Source organism: Peromyscus leucopus, chromosome 8b (assembly GCF_004664715.2).
Source record: "Peromyscus leucopus breed LL Stock chromosome 8b, UCI_PerLeu_2.1, whole genome shotgun sequence".
Lineage (NCBI taxonomy): Eukaryota > Metazoa > Chordata > Mammalia > Rodentia > Cricetidae > Peromyscus > Peromyscus leucopus.
The window spans coordinates 94,491,474-94,512,314 of record NC_051086.1 but is presented as its reverse complement, the minus strand read 5'-3'; the positions used below and the strand labels follow the sequence as shown (position 1 = coordinate 94,512,314).

General features: G+C 51.1%; 1 protein-coding gene across 3 annotated transcripts in view; it reads right to left on the bottom strand.

Moving 5' to 3' along the window:
* Positions 1-20,841, bottom strand: part of Plxdc1 (plexin domain containing 1) — a 69,476-nt gene that overhangs the window by 11,393 nt on the left and 37,242 nt on the right. For 2 of the 3 annotated variants that reach the window (XM_028889467.2, XM_037200663.1), the window contains exons 8-10: positions 9,249-9,344; positions 6,258-6,339; positions 1,472-1,541 (exon numbers count right to left, since the gene is read on the bottom strand). In XM_028889467.2, coding sequence (XP_028745300.1) covers positions 1,472-1,541; positions 6,258-6,339; positions 9,249-9,344 — 248 coding nt within the window. The remainder of the gene's footprint in view (positions 1-1,471; positions 1,542-6,257; positions 6,340-9,248; positions 9,345-20,841) is intronic. The other variant, XM_028889468.2, reaches the window with a different exon arrangement.

The following is a 20,841-nucleotide window of genomic DNA, read 5'->3' as shown; positions in this document are numbered from 1 at the left end:
GGACTACATAGACCTTGTCTCAAGAAAAAAAAAAATTTTTTTGGTTTTTTCGAGACAGGGTTTCTCTGTGTAGCTTTGCGCCTTTCCTGGAGCTCACTTGGTAGCCCAGGCTGGCCTCGAACTCACAAAGATCCGCCTGGCTCTGCCTCCCGAGTGCTGGGATTAAAGGCGTGCGCCACCATGCCCGGCTTAATAAATAATATCTTAACAGTCACTAACAGCCAATGTCAGATGTGGCTGGCTCTCCCCCCACCCCCCACTCCCCACCCCTCGCCATTTATCTATTTAGTGTGTGTTATCTATCTAAAATGCGTGATCGCCACAGCAAGCACACGGAAGTCAGAGAACAAACTGCAGAAGTCCGTTCTTGCCTTCTATCATGTGGGGTCCAGGAACTGAACTCAGGTCTGAGGCTCAGCAGCAGGGTCCCCCGACTCTCTGAGCCACTTTGCTGCCCCAATTATTATTTTTTTTTTCTAAGAGCAGAGAAAGATGAGAACATGGCCGGGAAACCTGAAGGGCTCGTGTTTAAACATTGAGCCTGGCTTCTTGTGGTGGTGAATGTCAGGCCAAGTCTTTAAACGTATCTGTACCTCAGTTTCCCTTCTGGCCAGCGAGGGCCCTGGTCCCCAGCTTTTTGGGTCATGTTAAATAAATGCAAGTATGGAGCAGTACATAGTGAAGTGAGACCAGGAAGCTGTGTGAGTTCGAGGTTAGCCTAGATTACAAAGGGAGGCCCTGCCTGAGAGGAGGTGGGAAAGGATTGGAGCCTGGGTGAGATGGTCTCTTCTTGCCCATGTGAGAAGATGTTCTACAGACTAAAGCAGTGGTCCTCAACCTGTAGATTGCGACCCCTCATTTTTTATTTTATATTCCCCCCTTTTAAAACCTCTATCTCCAAAAATATTCACATGACGATTCATAACAGTAGTAAAATTACAGTTATGAAATAGCAATGAAATAATTTTATGGTTGGGGGTTGCCACAACACAAGAACTGTATTAAAGGGTCGCAGCACTAGGAAGGTTGAGAACCACTGGTCTAGAGTGTTCTGGAGAAGGGACCTGGATGGGATTCTAAGTAGGAGATGCCTGAAACAACCCCCTCGCTCTCAGAATGACCACCTCCCTCAAAATCAGAAGGGATAGAGCTTCATTAACATTTCAAGGAGCACAGTGGCCCAGAGGAGTCAGCTGTGGCTAAGGCCAGACCTAGCACCCCCTTTTCTTGACATAACAGAGTTCCCAAGGGCTGCCTGCTCAAGGCCACATCACCAGCAGAACTAGACTCAAGGATTCAGTGAGCCCTGGAAAATCCTCCACAGTGGCTCAGAGCAGAACAGAGAAACCTATCTGGGATGAAGGAGAGGATGAGGCCGTCACGAGCCAAAGCCACCTTGAGAAGTGTTATCAAGGGCAGAGTCCTCTGGCAGCATCCCTTCTCCAAGAGGGGACCATAGCAGATCACTCACACTTCTCACCTCCTGGGCACAGCCATAGGCCAACCACTCCTGGCGGTAACGGTCAAAGCCACTGGAGCATCTGTAGGGAAACCACATACGGGATATGAGGAGTTCAGCAGAGAATCCCCCCTCTCACTCACCCCTCTACTCACCAACAGCTCTGTGAGGGTGGTGAGGGGAGGTGCCCAGCTCTAGGCTGGCTGGTTAGGCTCCAGAAAGGCACTGCACAGGTGCCCTGGGCAGAGGGGATTATGGGACTTGCAGTCAGATCCTCGTGTCCTCTACTTCTTCCTTCTGACCCAGCTCCCCAGATCAAGGTTTTCTCTGCCCAGCAGTGTGTGTGTGTGTGTGTGTGTGTGTGTGTGTGTGTGTGTGTGCAGGACTCTGAAAACCCAGCATCCCTTCGACTCTGTACTAAGGCGTTGCTGGGAATCTGGCATGTCCAGGCCTGTGTTTTCCTTTGGAGAAAGCCTTGCTCATTCAGGGCTCTTCATCACCATTAAGGGGTCTCCCTTTGGCAGCAGAGGCTGGGTGGAGGGTGGCATCAGATCATGTAATATAGCCAACTCCCTCTGTGTAATCACAAGGGGACAAGAATAAGAATGGTGTCAGAGCCGGGCGGTGGTGGCGCACACCTTTAATCCCAGCACTCGGGAGGCAGAGCCAGACGGATCTCTGAGAGTTCAAGTCCAGTCTGGTCTACAGAGCGAGATCCAGGACAGGCACCAAAACTACACAGAGAAACCCTGTCTCAAAAAAACCAAACCAAACGAACAACAACAACAACAACAAAAGAATGGTGTCAGAGACTGGCAGAGGTCTCTGCAGAGGAAGAAGACACTAAGGGCTTTCCTAGGGGGAGGGTGGGGCACAAGCACGAACTGGAGAAAGTTCTTTGCCAGCATCCTGCTTAAATTTCCGTTCTTCCTTCTTGGTGCCAGAGGAAGCCACTAAGCCTGATGTGACCCAAGCATAGCGCAATGGAAGAATAACATCCCAAGCTACCAGCTCAGAGAAAGAATTCTCAGCAAGTTAACTCAGCTCCAGCAGCTGCCGTGTACCCACCCAGTAAGATCAAAGCCAAATTCCCTGAGGGCTATCTCACTGGGCCTCCAGAGGCTGAGCTGGGCCAACTGCTGTTCTTCTCTCACTTTTTAGGGGCTGGAAGACAAAGCAGAGTTTGGAGGTTGGAACTCAGGCTTCTTTGATGATGTTGGTAGATCCTTTTAAGACTAAATTGAGCCGGGCGGTGGTGGCGCATGCCTTTAATCCCAGCACTTGGGAGGCAGAGCCAGGCAGATCTCTGTGAGTTCGAGGCCAGCCTGGACTACCAAGTGAGTTCCAGGAAAGGCGCAAAGCTACACAGAGAAACCCTGTCTCGAAAAACCAAAAAAACAAAAAAAAACAAAAAAAAAAAAAAAAAAAAAAAAAAACAAAACCTAAGTTGAGCCCGGTTGTTGTTGTTGTTGTTGTTGTTGGTGGTGGTGGTGGTGGTGGTGGCGGCGGCGGCGGCGGCGGCGGCACACACCTTTAATCCCAGCTCTCTAGAGGCAGAGGTAGGCAGATCTCTAAGTTCGAGGCCAGCCTGGTCTGCAGGGTAAGTTCCAGGACAACCAGGACTACACAAAGAAACCCTGTCTCAGAAAACAAGAAAAACAAAACAACACAAAAGACTGAATCTTCACATTGGTTGCAGTGGTGTATGCCAAAGAAGCAGTTCAAGGCCAGCCTGGTCTACAGGGCAAGTTCCAGACAAGAGGGCCCAGGTTCCATCCCCAGGAACCACAGGGAGGGCCACAACTGCCTGTGACTCTAATGCCAAGGGATCCAATGCCCTCTTCTGGCCTCCAAGGGCTCCAGGCATGAACATGGTGCACAGAGATACATTCAGGAAAAACATCCATATACACAAACAAAACAAAACAAAACAAAATACCACAACCCGGAGTCTTCAGTTTGGGTTTAACAGCACATGTGAAGTCTCAAGCTAGCCAGCACTGACTCAGAGAAGAATGTGGGAATGGGCCATTTCCTGAGTATCTCTGGAATATCTGGTGGTCTGCCACTGTACCAGACCCATCTCCAGGGACCCTCACAATGACTTGGTAAGGTGAGAAGGACGACCGTCATTTCCAGGGCTAAGGCCACCCACAGACTCCACTATGAGTCAAGGGGACAAGTGGTGGGGATCAGTGTAGAATAAAATGCAAGTACCTGCCGTGGTCGGTGAAACTGTTCTTTACAGAGCAGGGAAGGGAGGCCCTGAGCAGCTAAAGAGGGCAGGGTGAGTGGGAGAGAGGGGAGAAGACACCCACTGGTGTCCCCAGTGTCCCGGCCCTGCCCTCTGGCTTTTCAGGGAACTGGGATCAACTCTCACTTGGAGCTGAGGCTCCAGAGAGCTGGCTGGGGGAAGCATGGGCTGGAGCGAGCCCAGTGCTGTGGGTGTCTGGCTGTGATGGGTGGTTTCAGCTCCCTTGTGCCCTCTGATGGGGCATCCCTGTTTTGTCAAAGAGATAGAGCTCACCAGCAGAGCCCCTACACTTCCTGGCCAGCATCTTCACATTCAGGGACTCCAGCTCTTATTCCACTAAGTTCGTCTAGTCTCTAAGTTTGGGTGTGGTCCCTAACTGGGGGCGGTGGTGAAGGGAGGGTTTGCTATGTTTGACCCATTTTCCTATGGCTCAGCACGGGTCGGATCCTGAGTCATGCCTGGCAGCAGCCCCCAGATCCCAGGGATCATGTGAGGTCATCTGAAGTATCACCCCAAGGCTCAGAAAATGCTGCTCGGCTTTGAAAATGCATAAGAAGCACTCCAAAAATCAGACTCCTGGGTCCCTGGGGATCACATTTTGTAGGCTGCTGGTCTCACGCTCACTACACAATTGAAGATGACCTTGAATTCCTGATGTTCCTGCCTCATCCTCTCAAGTGCCACCGTGCCCAGGTGGATTTTTTTTTAAGGTGTATTTTATTTTTACTTTATGTATATGAGTGTTTGGCCTGTGTGTATGTCTGTGTAGCACATGTGTGTAGTGGCTGCAGAGGTCAGAAGAGGGCCTCAGATTCCTGGAATTGGAAATGCAGACAGTTTTAAACTACTGAGTGCTGAGATTTGAACACTGGATCCCTCTGGAAGAGCAGCCAGTGTTCTTAACAGCTGAGTCATCTCTCCAGCCTTGGGCTGGCTTTTTTTTTTTGTTTGTTTGTTTGGTTTTTGAGACAGGGTCTTACTATGTAGCCTTGCCTGTCCTAGAGCTCACTAAGTAGATCAGGATGGTTTTAAATATCATAGACATCCGCCTGCCTCTGCCTTCTGAGATTAAAAGCCTACATCACCATATCCAGGCCAGCTGCCCTTTTTTACCAAGCCTTCCAGGTGGTCCTCACAGTCCACAGAGAGTAAAGCCTCCCTCCGGGAAGACAGTTAGGGGTCTATGCCGCTGACTTCCCCTGGGGCTCTGTGCCTCTCCTGCTAAGGGCCCTGGACGCATTTGGTAAAATGCTATCTGGGGTTGCAGGAGCTGCAGAAACAGGGGGCACCCCACCCATACCTCCCAGAGTCACATACTCTACGCCATTTCATAGGGTAAAGGAATTGAGGTCCCCCAAAAGGGAAGGAGGACACAGCCGGAGGGAAGAACACCTTGGAGGATGGGATGGCATCCCGTCCCAGCCGCTCTCTGGTGGGTGGCTTGGCATCCCGTGTGCCAGGCTGGCAGTCTGTAGGATGAAGAGCTTCTGTTTCTGCTCTGGGATGCTGGAGGGGAGTAAAGGAAATGCTGACCGCTGCAGCAGCTGTACGGAGATTTAGAGACTGTAATTTCGCAATTTTCAAGATGGCTTTAAAGGCTCTTGGAATCAGTGGAGCTTCCTGCTCTTAGGAGAGTCAGGGTCCCCAAAGGAATCCCCATCTCCTGACATTTATTTATCTTGGCCAGAAGAACCAAGGTTGAATTACAAGTCTAATCTTTGAGGAGATGATTCCAGAACTAGGGCTGGAAGATGGATTGGGTTTAAGAACTTTATCCCCAAAACTGAATCTCATCCAGAATGTTCTGAACTTCCAATACCTGCAGCATCCATGCTCCTGGTTTTCAGGAAACCTGTTGCACCCCCAACACATTGGGGCAGTTTTGGGGGGCCATGGAGCTCACTAGGCAGTGATAAGTCTTTGGGTCATGGCCTGTCACTTGCTTATAAATGAGGTGCCATGTTAAGAGGCAGGCCTATGCTGGGTAGTGATGGTACACACCTTTAATCCCAGCACTTGGGAGGTGGAGACAGGTGGATCTCTGTGAGTTCAAGGCCAGTCTAGTCTATAAAGTGAGTTCGAAGACAGCCAGGACTACACAGAGAAACCCTGTCTCAAAAAAAACAAAAACAACAAACAAACAAGATGCAGACCTGGTGTCTCCCTGGAAATCATGACAGAAGGGACCAGTGATTTGGGAGTGACCAGTTATGGCCTATTCTTTGAGAAGCCCTAGCCCAGAAGGAGCCAGCCTTCCTGGGAGATCTACAGCCTCTGGAGTCTTCAGACAGTCTTCCTGGAGCCTGGCTACCCCAGGCCTTACACCCACACACCCACCTTGATCAGGTACAAGCCTTGAGAGACACTTACTTGTGGCATTCTTGTCCTAGGAGTCAGAGTGGCACTGGGCAGAGAGGCCCTAACGCTAGCAGACAGCGGGCAGTGAGGCCCGAGGCTGTCAGTGGGCCCTGGCTACCCCTGCCCGACCCCACCCTCACCTCCATGGTCCATTCTCAGAAGTCCGTGGGTAACCTGGACACAAACCTCTGCAGGACATGGCACCAGCTGCAGTTGAAGGTCAGGTTCGAGGACATGCAGGTGTTGCAGCTCCGATGCTGGAGGCAGGCTGCAAGAGAGGAGGCCGCAGCTGTCAGCATCTGCCTCTCAGGGCAGAGCTCCTGAGTTCCAGGTCCCTCCTGAACTGCAGCGCCTCTGACTTTGGGGACCATTTAAGGTCACTATTGTGTCTCTCACTTATGTTGTTGTTGCTGTGGGATGGTCTGTATGTCAAATGTGTGCTCTGATTGGCCAATAAATAAAACACTGATTGGCCAGTGGCTAGGCAGGAAGTATAGGCGGGACTAACAGAGAGGAGAATTCTGGGAAGTGGAAGGCTGAAGAGGACACTGCCAGCCTCCGCCAGGATAAGCAGCATGTGAAGATGCCGGTAAGCCACGAGCCACGTGGCAAGGTATAGATTTATGGAAATGGATTAATTTAAGCTATAAGAACAGTTAGCAAGAAGCCTGCCACGGCCATACGGTTTGTAAGCAATATAAGTCTCTGTGTTTACTTGGTTGGGTCTGAGTGGCTGGGGGACTGGCGGGTGACAAAGGTTTGTCCTGACTGTGGGCAAGGCAGGAAAACTCTAGTTACATGTTGTGTTTTGAGACTGTCTCTTTCTGTAGTCCTGGCTGTCCTGGAGCTTGCTGTGCAGACCGGCCTGCCCTCAAACTCCCGGAAATCCTCCCGCTTCTACCTCCTGAGTGCGCGGAGATTACTGGAGGAGTTCCTCCTTCCCTTGCTTCCTTCTCTCCGGCCCTCCTGGCCATTGGTCCCTGGGATGGCTGATCTTCACTACCCTACTTGACTGGATTTTGAATCACCTAGAAGAAACACCTCTGAGGCATCTGTGAGGACCCTCCCCAGAGAGGTATCACCCAGAACAGAGGACCCACGCTGAATGTGGTGGGGTAGCACAGTTGGTGAGTTGAAGCGTCCTGATTGCCGACCCCATGGGAGTTGCTCTCACCACACCCATTTGCCACCACAATGGACTGTGTCCTCAAACTGTGAGCCAAAGTACACCCTTCCTTTCTTTTCTCCCTCCCCCCTCCCCCGAGACAGGGTTTCTCTGTGTAGCTTTGAGCCTTTCCTGGATCTTGCTCTGTAGACCAGGCTGGCCTTGAAATCTCAGACATCCGCCTGCCTCTGCCTCCCAAGTGCTGGGGTTAAAGGCGTGCGCTGCCACCACCACCTGGCTCCTTTCCTTTCCTTTAATTTAAAAAGATGTGTATGTGCATTGGTGTTTTGCCATGGGTATCGGCCCCTGCAACGGGAGTTACAGGGAACCCAGCACCCTCACCCAGACACACATGCAGGTAAGCTGCCACATGGGGCTGGAATTCCTTCAGGCTGCCATTCAGTCATGGGTGGAGCAAATGCCACCACAAACCCAGGTCCTCTAGAAAAGCAGTCAGTGCTCTTACTGCTGAGCCGTCTCTCCAGCCCCCACCTTTAAAAACTAATGTATTTGTTTTATTTTATGTGCACCGCTGCTTTGCCTGCATGTGTGTCTGGGTGGGGGTGCTGGGTTCCCTGTAACTGGGGTTGTGAGTTGCCGTAACTGTGAGTTGTGGGTGCTGGGAATTAAACCCCGGGTCCTCTGGAAGAACAGCCAGTGCTATTAACCACTGAGCCATCTCTCCAGCTCCTTCTCTTCCTTTCTTAAGTTTGCTTTTGTCGAGTATTTTGTTAGATCAGCAAAAAAACCAAAAACATACAAACAAAAAACCAATACAGGCCGTTCATATGTCCTGGGAGCCTGGAGTATATGGAAACCACAGCAGGAACTTTCCTTACCCCGTCTCACAGGAGGGAACTGAGGCTTGGTGGGTCTTGGAGCTAAGAATGGCAGGTCTTAGAGATGCACTCCCAGGACGACCCAGTACTACTGAGGCAGTTGAGCCTGGTCTTGGATATTCTTGCTCTTGATTTCTAGGACTTAAGGTTTGATTTCCCCCAAAGACAGTCTGCCTATATAGCCCAAGCTCGCCTTGAACTCAATGTCCTCCTGCCTGAACGTCTCAGAGGGAATTACAGGCCTGCATCACCGTGAGCCCGAGATCTACTCTGACGGTGGTCTTTGGGAAACCCCTACTTTCCAGGCCTTTGGGCTTCCTGCCTGAGTGGAGGATGACTGGGTTGGTGGCTGACTGTGACCTGGGCTGTGTCCTCATCTTCTGATCGTCCTGGGATCTGGGGCCGTTCCCTGTTCTGGGAGAAGACACTTGCCTGAGCCAGGCTGTGATGACGCCCAGGACTCATGACAAAACTTTCTTTTTCTTTCTCTGCTGTCTATTCCTAGAACTTCCAGGGAAGAGAAAAGTGGTGGCAGTGGCGGGGGCTGGGGCGTGGGTGGTAGGGTTGTACGGGTCACAAGAAATGTCACCGAAGGCCAGTAAACGGCTACAGCTTCAGTCGGCAGCAGGGAGACAAGAGGAGGAATAAAACCCTCTGGAAAAATACGAATCCGAACCTGGTGCAGTAGCACACTCCCGTAGTTCCAGCTCTTGAGGGGTGGAGGCAGGAGGATCACCACAAAGGAGAAGCCAGCCTTGGCTCCATAGCAAATTCCATCTCTACCGAGGCCGCCCAGTGAGGCAGCCTGCAGGGACACCTCCTCTAGCGGAAAGATGATCAAAGACTAAGAGATCTATTTCGGGATCCCTGTCCAAGCAGTCTCCAGGCTCAGCTCTGTGGGGTTCAGAAATGTATCCCTAGCAATCGATGCCATGGATTAGACAAATCACGCCCCAGGCCTGGGGTGAGCTGCTCCATGTCAAGGCTGCCATTTCTGTACTCAGCTTGGCCTGTGCAGCCCCAGCCCTGACCCCAGCTTGGCAGGGTGGGGACATTAGGCCAAGAGAAGTTAGGCTACTGTGTCCCCAGGGATCAGAAGTTGGGCCTGAGATGAGAACCCAGCATTTTTCAGTCTAAAGCATGCCCCAGGGTAGCACATTGCCCCCTACTCACTTGGCAAGGGGGTGAACTCCACAGCCGATGTGTTGGTGATCTTGCCGGAGTCCAGTTCCACACGATGGTATTCGAAAATGGTCCGTCTCCGAGACTCTGAAGCAGAAGTAGTTTGTCACATCAGGAGCATGTCATAGTCAGAGGGCTCCCAGGCCTGTGCCCAGGACCCCAGCAGACGTTAGTATGCAGCCAGTGAAGGAGAAAGTGAACCTGGCAGCCTGGGATAACGAGGCTGAAGCTACAGGAAGACTACATGCGAGGGCCTGGCCTTGGGAGGAAAGCCCATGTGCAAAGCAGGGTGAACCTGGGGGCCCGGCTGCCCCTGGAGTCAGGACCTAGGGCATCCTCCTTCACAACTAGTCAGGACCTAGGGCATCCAGCTTCACAACTGCTGCTTATAAACTCACAGCACCTGTCCATTCTCTCTTTGGGTCCAGCTCACTCATGCAGACCCAGCTGAAGGGCTGCTTCCTCTGAGCAGCCCTCTGAGGCTGCTCCCTGCTCAGTTCCACTCAGGCCGAGTGCCTTCCCCACACCGCCTTACTAACTTCTAAGTGGACGAGTGACGAGCACCTGGCTGTGAACTTGACCACAGCGACTGCTTGGCAAATGTTCACAGACAGATAGGCTGCCCTGGCTGACTACACAAGCCCCAGCTCTCCCCTCCTGGTAGACAGAGGCGTAGGCAAGGTTCAGAGCCCAGAACCAAGCCTAAATCGCACACCTGTCTGTAGACACGTCCCCCGGGCCCTCACAGGCAGGACGCTCCCGACTTACTGGGTGACCTTGGCTACGTCACTTGAGCCTTGGTGTTCTGCTAATGAAGTGGAAAGAGAAACATCTGTCCCCATGCTTTTAAGAGGGAAAACTAGAATTTTAGCTGAAGAGCTGGGCCTAACCTGGCTGTCTCAAAAGTTCCGGTATCCCAACTGTTACCAGGCTCAGCTAAGAATCCTGATCAAGGATGGTTCCCTTCCCACCAAATGACTCTCTCCACACAGTGACAGAGCCAAGGTGTATGCTGGTCCGCTCAACTCCCTTTCCTCCCCTCGGAAACAGCGTTCCCTTAGGGGCAACTGTGCCCAGCTCAAGTCTACTTATACATGGCCCTGGAGGGAGTCTGCCCTCCCAAGGTCCTGCCTTGCAGTAACTGACTCAGGGCTGGACCGATATGAGACCTTCTTCAAGCCTTTCCACCTGGGACCTGGAACCATTTTGCTCTCTGATGCAAGCTTGGCTGTGAATGTCTGAAAGTTTCAGTCCCATGGGGAAAACCGGAGAAGGAAGGAAACAGGAAGTACTGGTGGTGGTCACCAACCCGCCCTGGCCCGTATCTTCCCCCCTCCTCAATTCTTCCTGCAGATCCGCTTTAGTATTCCCCCAGTACACCCCCTTTCTGCTTCAGCTAGGAAGCCAGAGCAGGCCGAAATACAAGTTGTTCACTCGGCTAACGGAGGTTTGAGGAAAACTTCCCAAGATGGCAGAAGAGCGCAGAGGGGAAGAGAACCTCAGGAGGAGATGAGCCTGGATGCCGGGAGGGTGGGGAGGCGCCTGTGCTTCAGCTGTGCTTGTCAGGGCTTGTCCTAAACCTCCAAACTTACCTAACCTATGACTAAATCCCAGCTGGTATGCTCGCCCAACCTCACCACCTTGCTTCGGGGTCACAGACGCCGCTGCAGCCCCCAAACATTGGAAATCACAGAAGTGGGAGGAGCTGCTCCGGGGTAGGCAGCCTCCCGGGTGACCTTCGCAAGGGCAACATCCCGGGCGACCTTCGCAAGGGCAGCCTCCCGGGCGACCTTCGCAAGGGCAACATCCCGGGCGACCTTCGCAAGGGCAGCCTCCCGGGCGACCTTCGCAAGCGGAAGTGATGATGGCAGAGCCGCAGCCCCGGGGCCGCACTGAGATGCCGGCATGCCCACTCCCAGGTCACCGGGAGGCGCCGGCAGTCCCCCAGGGTCCGCCAGGGTCTGCCACTGCCCTGGAATGAAGCTGGGGAGACTGACTGAGACCATGGGGAAAGAGAAGCCTTTGCCAGGAGGTGGGCCACACAAGAAGAGGAAGTGAGATTGCTGCCACTGTGGCCAGGTGACCTTGTTGGAGGGACTTGGGCTCAGTGAGCCACACTGAGAAATGGGACGAGTTAAATTCTACTAATGGTTGTTTTTTTTTCCTCTGAGGCATTGGGTTTTTTGTTTTCGTTGTTTTTGTGGTTTTTCTTGAGACAGAGTTTCACTAGGTAGCCTTGAATGGTGGCCTGAAACTCAATCTGTAGACCACACTGACCTTGAACTCGCAGAGTTCTGGGTCTAAAGGTGTGGGCCCCGCTTGTGCGCTTCTCTTTCCCCTGAGTCCGGCTGAGATTCCGAGGCACTTTCAGCCTCTCCAGACCTCTCAAAGTCCACTCTAACCAATGTTTATAAACACGGAGAGGATGCTCCACTTCTTCCCTTCTCTCTTCCCTCCGGTCTGCTACACACACACACACACACACACACACACACGCACATGCACACACACCTGCCAGCATATTTCATATCAAAGAACCTCTACCAGCTTTGGCAGTCCCCTCTCACTTTGGAAGTTGCTGTGGCAAAAGAGTCCCCCCACATTGCCCCTGACCATTGCCTAGCAACCTGGACATCCTTTCTGCCTTTGTCCTCCTAGCCTCTGCCATCCCCACCACCGCCTGGCCCCCTGTGGGCCCTCACCGGAAAGCAGAGCAACAGGAAACACTGGGCTGTCAGCGCTCCGGTGGCAGATGGGTCCCTAAGGACAGTTCAGCAGCCCTGGTCTCAGCTCTCCATCCCCACCACACTTGCCCCAGGCTCACACATCCTAAGGGGCCTCAGGGGCTGTTGGAGGACCTTGACCTTCCTTTCCTGCCAGGGAAGCTGACCAGCCCAGGTCTGCGGCTCCTTCCTTCCTTGGGGAACTTCTGCTGTGGAAGCAGATGGTTTGTGACGAGATCCAGGCTCCTGCTTCTTCCCTTCCCTGCATCCCAGGCGGCTCCTCAGACAAACAGTGGGTGGGAGGAGGGTCCAGACCTCCCAGGGATTACTGCATAGGCTCTGTCAGAAGTGACACTCAGATGCCTCGGGCTGAGCTGCAAGGGAGCCAAGACATACTGTCCTGCCGTTCATATCACAAGTGGGGAAACTGAGGTGCAGACAGGTTAATCCATAGACAAATTTTTTATAACACATTACCAACCAAGCCTAACTACCGCCTTAAATAGAAAACACCTTTTGCAGTTGAAGAGGAAAATCGCACAAGAGCCCAGCACCACCGTGAATGTCTTCGGTTAACTCATCCCGTATGTGGGTGTAGGCACCTGCTAAATCCTGAGCACCCAGCAACTTGCTGGCCACCCTGGAGCCGGCTCTATCCAGCTCATGTCAGACAGAGCTCCCAGATCTGGACCATCTCATTTGCCCTGGCATCTTTCTGGAGTTCGTGGACTGATGTCGCTGCTCACTGCATTTTAGAGGAAGAAGTCAGAGCTGAGTGTATTATCTCTATGTATCACTTGCTTAAAGCCATGTGGCTTTTTTTTTTTTTTTTTTAATCCAATGGCCAGACTTAAAACTCAGGTTTCACCTAGGTATCCTGGCATATCCCAGCACTCCGGGAGCTACCCCAGGAGGATTGCTATGAGTGGGAGGGAGCCTAGACTACACAGTGAGTACTAGACCAGCAAGGGCTACATAGCAAGACCTTGTCTCAAAAAAACACGCCAACAGCCTCAGGTCCCAGGGCTAGGGAAGCTCCAGACTGTCCCCAGAGGTGTGTGTGGGGTGTGTTCAGCAGTCACTGGGGAGGGTGCATGAGCTCTGGCTGGTTCCTGTGGTGTAAATGCTCGACCACCAGATTTCAGCATCCTTATTGGTGTTTCTAGAAGAGGCAGAAAGGAACATTTGCAGAACTGTCTTTGGAAGTAAACAATTAGACCAGCATCCAAAACTTGCATGATTGTGTGTTTGTTTTCCTACTGTCCGAGGGTTCCGCTGCTGTGATAAACACCATGACCAAAAGCAAGTTGGGGAGGAAAGGGTTTATTGCATCTTACACCTTTCGGGTCACATTCCCATCACTGAGAGAAGTCAGGGCAGGAACTAAAAGCAAGAACCAGGAGGCAGGAGGCCATGGAGGAAAGCTGCTTACTGGCTTGCTCCCCATGGCCACTTGGGAGGCAGAGGCAGGCAGATCTCTTTAAGTTCGAGACCAGTCTGGTCTACAGAGAGAGAGTTCCAGGATAGCCAGGACTACATAGTGAGACACTGTCTTAGGAAAAAGAAAAAGAAAAGGAAGGAAGGAAGGGAGGGAGGGAGGGGGGGGAAGAAAAAGAAAGAAAGGAAGGAAGAAAGAAAGAAGCGAACTGGAGTTGTCTACAGGCCAATTTTATGGATGCACTTTCTTAGTTAAGAGTCCCTCTTCCCAGATATGTCTAGGTTTGGGTCCAGCTGACAAAAGCTAACCAGCACACCTATTAAACAGCCTTCAGTCTGGGAGAGAAGAGGCTGTGGAGGCAGCTTCAGAAATGACAGGCAGTAGAGCAAGGTGTGGTGATATGTGACTGCAACATCAGCAGTCCTGAGGCTGAAGCAGGGGGATACTGAGTTTGAGCTAGACTGGGCTACAAAAAAGACCCTGTTTCAAATGAAGAAAAAGTCACTTAGTAACGTCCAGGTGTCTACAGGGGCACCACGGTCCTAAGAGGATGTGTCCCATCAGGAGCCGGAAGTGGGCTGGAGAATTAGCCCAGCAGTTAAGAGGACTTGTTGTTCTCACAAAGGACCCAAGTTCGATTCCCAGCACCCACACTATGGCTAGCAACCACCTAGAACTCCAGTTCCAGGAAATCTAGTGCTCTCTTCTGGCCTTTGAGGACACCAGGCATTCATGTGATGCACATATATACATGCACACAAAACACTCAAACACATCAAATAAAAAAATCCAATTTTGTTTAAGAACTGTGGGAACGAGCCAGGTATAATGGTGCATGCCTTTAATCCCAGCACTTGGGGAGCAAAGGCAGGTGGATCTCTGTGAGTTTGAGGCCAGCCTGGTCTACAGAGTGAGTTCCAGGACAGCCAGGGCTATGTAGAGAGACCTCGTCTCTCAAAACACAAACAAACAAACAAACAAAAAAAAAAACTATAGGAATGAGGTCTTGTACGTGGGAATGAATCTCTCACTCCTACCAACCCACAATACATATCCACTTATGTACACATATACACAGGAAGTACAAATAGTCACCTTCATAGACAAATACGTATGCACATAAATACATGCACACATATATAATTTTTTTTTTAGTGCAGGGGGCTGAACCTAGGATCCATTCATACTAGGCAAGAACTCTACCACTGGGCTACATCCCCAAACCCGCACAGACTAATGGTTGTTTGGGCCAGAGTCTCACATTATACCAGGCCGTCTTTGAGCTCAGGATCCTGAGTGGCGAGACTGCAGGCCTAGGTCATCGTGTTCGACTTTCCCCATACACACGTCTTTTGCAAGAAGACCCCTAGCCATGGGAAAATGAGATGTTATGGGCAGCAGGGTGAAGAAGGACAATTTCCTGTCATTCATGTGTCTGGAGGGACACAGAGGCCCAGAAGGTGGCTTGAACGACTGGGAACATTTAAGTAGAGGATGGAAAATTCTAGTTAGGCTTTTGACAGCTCCGGCCCTGTCCACTCTTCCCAGGAGCCATCTCTCCTAAAGCCACACCTTTGTACCATGAGGCCTCAAATCTAATGCCAACCTTCCTTCCCTCTTCTGGCTCCACCCTCAGGGCTTAGCTGATTGGTTCCCTCCCTCAGGCTGAATCATTGGTGCTATCTCAGCTGCCACACTACTCAGTCACCATCTAGATTCCTGTCTCACCCGCTCCTGCCCCAGACTTCAAGATCCCCAGGACAGCGTTAACCCGGCATTTGTCTTTGCTAGTTCCCTGTCAAAGGCCTTCTACCTAACAGGGCTTAGGAAATGGCTGAGAATACACAACAGATTAAAGATGGCCCTGAAAACCTCATCGCCTATTAGAATGTCAGCCACAGCCCATAGAAAGCCCCTTCACCACAGATCAGGGTGGAAAGCCTCAGAAGGGAAGTCTTCAGATGGCCACAGGAAGTCAGACAGACCCAGGCTGGAGCTCAAAGAAGGCATAGAAGCTGAATGTGAGGAATTCCTTACCTACGAAGATGTAGGCCAGAGCTCAGACACGGTCAGAAGGAAGGTGACCTGGGACCTGGGCACAGATGAAGACAGGCGCTTGACAAGGATGCCGAGTCCAAGGACAGAAACATGCAATCCACAGCCAGGGAAGGCAGAATGCTGCAAGGCTCCCACTAGAGGGCGGGGCAAAGGCAGGGCTGAGCCCTGGGCTCGGATGCACCCAGGGGATGTGAGATGTCCTTGGGGAACCAGCGTAGCCAGTGCCAGTCGGGCAGGGCAGATGAATGGTAGTGTGGAGGAGTGTGTGAGGTGGTGTTCAGAAATCTGTCTTGAATGGAAAAGACGGGCCACTTCAACTGTCACCTTGTACCTGTTTGAGTGTATGACTTTGGGACTTATTTATTTATTTATTTATTTATTTATTTATTCATTTATTTTTGGCTTTTTTAGAGACAAGGTTTCTCTGTGTAGCTTTGGAGCCTTTCCAGGAACTTGCTTTGTAGACCAGTCTGGCCTCGAACTCAGAGATCCACCTGCCTCTGCCTCCCAAGTGCTGGGATTAAAGGTGTGCGCCACCAACACCTGGCAAAGTACATTTTTATTTTTATAAACAGAATCCATACTGGAGTCATTTGTCTTTGGATTATTACACCAACATGTGGGGCTCACCCAGGGACAATGACATCCATCTGCATGGCCAGCTTTCTGGAACCAGGATGGGGGCAGTCTCCAAGCCACACTTCCGGCAGTTTGAGATGTTCTGCTTTGTCTGCTTCAACTTTCCAAGATGCAGAAACACTGAGGCCCACAGAAGCCTGCTGCCCCATCCAGACCTGATAAAGGCTCAGAGGGGAGGGCCACGTGTCCCGTTTTGTTCTCACCCCTGCCACCAGCAGGCCAGCATTGCTCCGGTTAGAGTCAGGAGTGGTAGTGCACAGCTGTAGTGCACAGCTGTGATTCTAGGTCTGGGGAGGTGGAGGCGGGAGGGTCAAGAGCTCAGGGGCGTCTTCCACTGTGTAAAATTCAAGGGGAGCCTGGGCTACATTCGATTCTGTCTCAGAAGGAGAAACAGGCAGAGGAGCAGGGAGGAAAGAAGAGAGGGAGAGAGAAAAGGGAAGAGGGAGAAGGAAGAGGAGAAGGATCACTACTAGTAGATACTGAAAGTTCCAGCCACAAAAGTCACCCCAAATGTTGTAACCATTGTTTGGAAATGTGCAATGGCGGGTCTCCATATATCTATCCATCCATCTATCATCTATTATCCATCCATCCATCATCCATCCATCCATCCATCCATCCATCCATCCATCAATCCATCATCCATCCACCCATACATCATCCATCCATCCATGTCCATCCATCCACCCATCATCAATTCATCCATCCATCCATCATCTACCGATATCCATCCATCCATCCATCCATCCATCCATCCACCCGTTCCTTTGCTCACTTGGTTATTTAGTCAATAACCAGGATTAGAACCCTGGCAGAAAACCCTGAGGGACTTTCAGCTCAGGGCAGGAAGCAGAGCTGGTCTTCATCATTGCAAAGAAGGGCAGAAAATGAAAACGCAAGACTCCAGGGGCCAAGTGGGGGGAACACAGGATGAACGTGGAAGAGTGGACGAAGGGTCCTCAGGGGGGAAACTGTCCAAGGAAGAGCACTTTAAATAGCCAGTCAGTGGTGGTGCACACCTTTGATCCCAGCACTTGGGAGACAGAGGCAGGTGGCTCTCTGAGAGTTCGAGGCCAGCGTGGTCTACAGAGTGAGTTCCAGGACAGCTTAGGCTACACAGAGAAACCCTGTCTTAAAAAACCAAAATAAATAAATAAATAAATAATAAAAGAATATTTTTCTCTGTCTTCCTCCCTGTTCTTTCTGAGACAGGGGCTCATGTACTCCAGACAGGCCTGGGACCCACAATGCAGCTGAGGATGACCCTGAACTAATCATCCTCATGCCTCCACCTCCCAAGTGCTGGACTACAGGAGCACAGCATCACGTGAGGCTCTCTCTACAAAGGATCCTTTATCAGGGGAGTAAGAAGTCAAAATGGGCCAGATTTGGTGGCTAATCCTCCTCCACATCATCTTTGGCTGGTCCCTCTCCCTTCTACAGCCAGCTTTGAGGCCTCCACCTCCTTCATGGCCGCCTGGCGCAGAGATATGGCACATGCTTCTGACACACATCTGGCCTCAAGGCGGCTTTGGAAAGGAAATTCTGGGAAAGGAGGACCAGCGTTCTAGGGCCGTCTGAGGCCAGTCAGGTGCCATCCAGAGTTCACATTACAATCTGGAGCCCTGGATAATCTGGCCTTCAGTAACTGATTCCACTAATTCACAATATATCAGTTTTGACAATTACATGAAAATGTTTTTTCAAGACAGAGTTTCTCTGTGTATCATCTCTGGATGTCCTGGAACTCTCTCTGTAGACCAGGCTGGCCTCAAACTCAGAGATCTGCCTGTTCTGCCTCTCGAGTGCTGGGATTAAAGGCCTGTGTCACCAAGGTCCAGCAAAATAAAGTTTTTTAAGACAAGTTGAGGGGGCAGAGTATGGTGTTACACGCCTTTGCTACCAGCACTACGGAGACAGAGGCATGTGAATCTCTGAGTTCAAGGCCAGCCTGGTCTACTGAGAGAGTTCCAGGACAGCCAGGACTGTTACACAGAGAAACCCTGACTCCAAAAACAAAACCAAACAAAAACCACCACCAACAAAAGACAAGTGAAGGGAATCACATTTGGCACTACCTCCAGCCAAATGAAGAGCATTGCGGCCAGCATGGAGGATCTGAGCGCCTCTGCCAGCAGATGCTGCTGACACCCACAGCTTTTCCCTGCATCACAACGCTCTGCGGACTCTGATCACAGTGTGAGCAACAGTTTAGGTAAGGGAGTGATGGTAAGAACCCGGCTGTATCTAACAAATCTCCCCTGGTCTCTCCATAAGACCTCTCCCATCTCACTTGGCAGACAGTAGGACTCAGTGGCTGGCACATATTTGGCTGTTTGTTTTGCTTTATTATATATTCCATTTGGGGGGGGGGTGCGGGGAGGTGCATGCGTTTGTGAATGAGTAGGCCAGAGGTCGATGCCAGCATCTCCTCCATCGCTCTCTACCTCAGTTTTTGAGACTTAGTTTCTTGTTGAACCTGGAGCTCAATGATTAGGTAGGCAAGACTGTAGCATGAATCTTAAAAGTTCTTATTCATAAAATCAAACCCGAGGCCAGTTATTGGGGTTCATGCTGGTAGATCAGAGAGACAGGACAAGCCACAGCTATCTCACCTCACCGGATCCTCATCTGGAATGGGTCTCCTCAGACTGGAGGCTTCTCAGTCCTCATCCCAATGGCTTTCAGCTGAATTACTGCTCAAAAGCCTGAATGCTTAACCAGCCACATGCTTAACCAGCCCAAAATGCCTAACCAGCCAAAAGCCTAACCAGCCAAAATGCCTCTAGTTTCTCACCCTCACGCCTTATATATCTTCCTGCTTTCTACCACCACTCCCTGGGATTAAAGGCTGGCTTTCTGGGATTAAAGGCGTGTCACCATGCTTGGCTATTTCCAATGTGGCCTTGAACTCACAAAGATCCAGAGGGATTTCTATCTCTGGAATGCTAGGATTAAAGGTGTGAGTGCCACCATTTTCTAGCCTTTGTATCTAGTGGCTGTCTGTTCTCTGACCCCAGATATTTTTATTAGAGTACACAATATTTTGGTGAACACAATACCACCACACAAGACTGGCGGCCATCAAGTTCAAAGGTGTCTGTGCTACAACTTCAGGCATGTGCTGCCATGGTAGGGAAAGGAGCTTACGTGGATGCTGGACATCTGAACTCGGGTTCTTATGCTAGCTCGTAGGTAAGCGTTTACCTACCGAGTCACTGCCTAGACTACTTGGTTTTTTGTTTTGTTTCGTTTCGTTTCGTTTTTTTGAGACAGCATCTCTTGTAACCCAGCCTGACTTTGAACTCCTTAATCCTCCTGCCTCCACTGCCATAGTGCTGACATTGCAGACAGACATGTGTTGCTATACCCAGATGGCTGGAGAATCTTCAATACCAGGAAAACTGAATTTCACTCTGTATCATCTCAGGCAGCAAAGAGCTGAACATGGGCACAGGACAGAAGAGGCCTCCCATTCTGGGCTTGGACAGTGGGATATCCATGGAAACAATACTCTGTAGACCACAGTGCTCTCCCTCAAGCGGTTCCCTGCTTGCCAAGCGGAACAGACTTAAAGGATTCTGACTTTTCAGCCTTTGAAGAGCCATCACTTCGGAAAACAGGGGCTGTGACTTATTATTTTTTGTGATACAAGAGAGTGAGCCCAAGGTCTTGTACATGTTACGTGGCCCACTTTAAAACTCAGTGAAGAGCTGGACAGTGAGGGCACATTCCTTTAATCCCAGCACTCGGGAGGCAGAGGCAGGTGGATCTCTGTGAGTTCAAGCCCAGCCTGGTCTACAAAGCGAGTTCCAGGACAGCCAGGGCTGTCACACAGAGAAACCCTGTCTCGAAAAACCAAAACAAAACCAAACCTCAGTGCAGGCCAGGATACTGCCTCAGAAAAATGCACCCATGAGCCTCTCACTATTGACAGTGGATGGAGCCTGGGCCTTGCACTTGTCACGCAGGGCTCTACCACTGAGCCACACTCCCAGTCCCCCTCCAGCTGTTCTAACAGACACACCACAGTGAGCTGCACTCATTGGCCACCAGCTCCGAGTCTAGTATTTAGGATTTGAACTGTGAATCAAATGACAATGGAACCTGCAGAGTCACACAATGTGGGGAGCCACACACTTCAGCTTTAGGAAGTTCAAAGACAGCTCCCTACACATTCAGCAAAGACTGGAGACAGTCCTCCATGGAAAACAGAAGATCCTAGGATGCTGTAACATGACAAAGGGACAGGGGCTTGGTGGAACTCTAAAGAGTCCTAGGATGAGTCGCCCATGGATGCTGAGGGCTTGGTGGTCCAGTCTCCATCATCAAATTCATTAGATTTAGGATCACCCAGGAGACACATCTCCGAAGGGCTTTTCCAGAGAGGTTCAGCTGAGGAAGGGCCTGGCATACGGTGGTGTTATCCATGGGTTATGGACTGTTCTGGTGGAAGTCCCACCTCTCTACCCAGACCCTGTCCCTCAGAAAGTCCTGCCAAACATGGCTCCTCCCCTAGAGATGCTCAAGACTACTCCCACAGGGCATTTAAACTGCCCCCCAGAAAACAGACAGGTGGTTTTTGGGTCTCTCATCCCTTTCTCTTCTCTGGGAGGTAGGAGAATCACCTAGGAGTGCTTTACCCATTAAACTGGGGCTTTTTCTAATTTGGTCTGATTTGGTCTGGTTTGGATTGTTGTATCGGCAGAGAGGCCTGTCTGGGTGC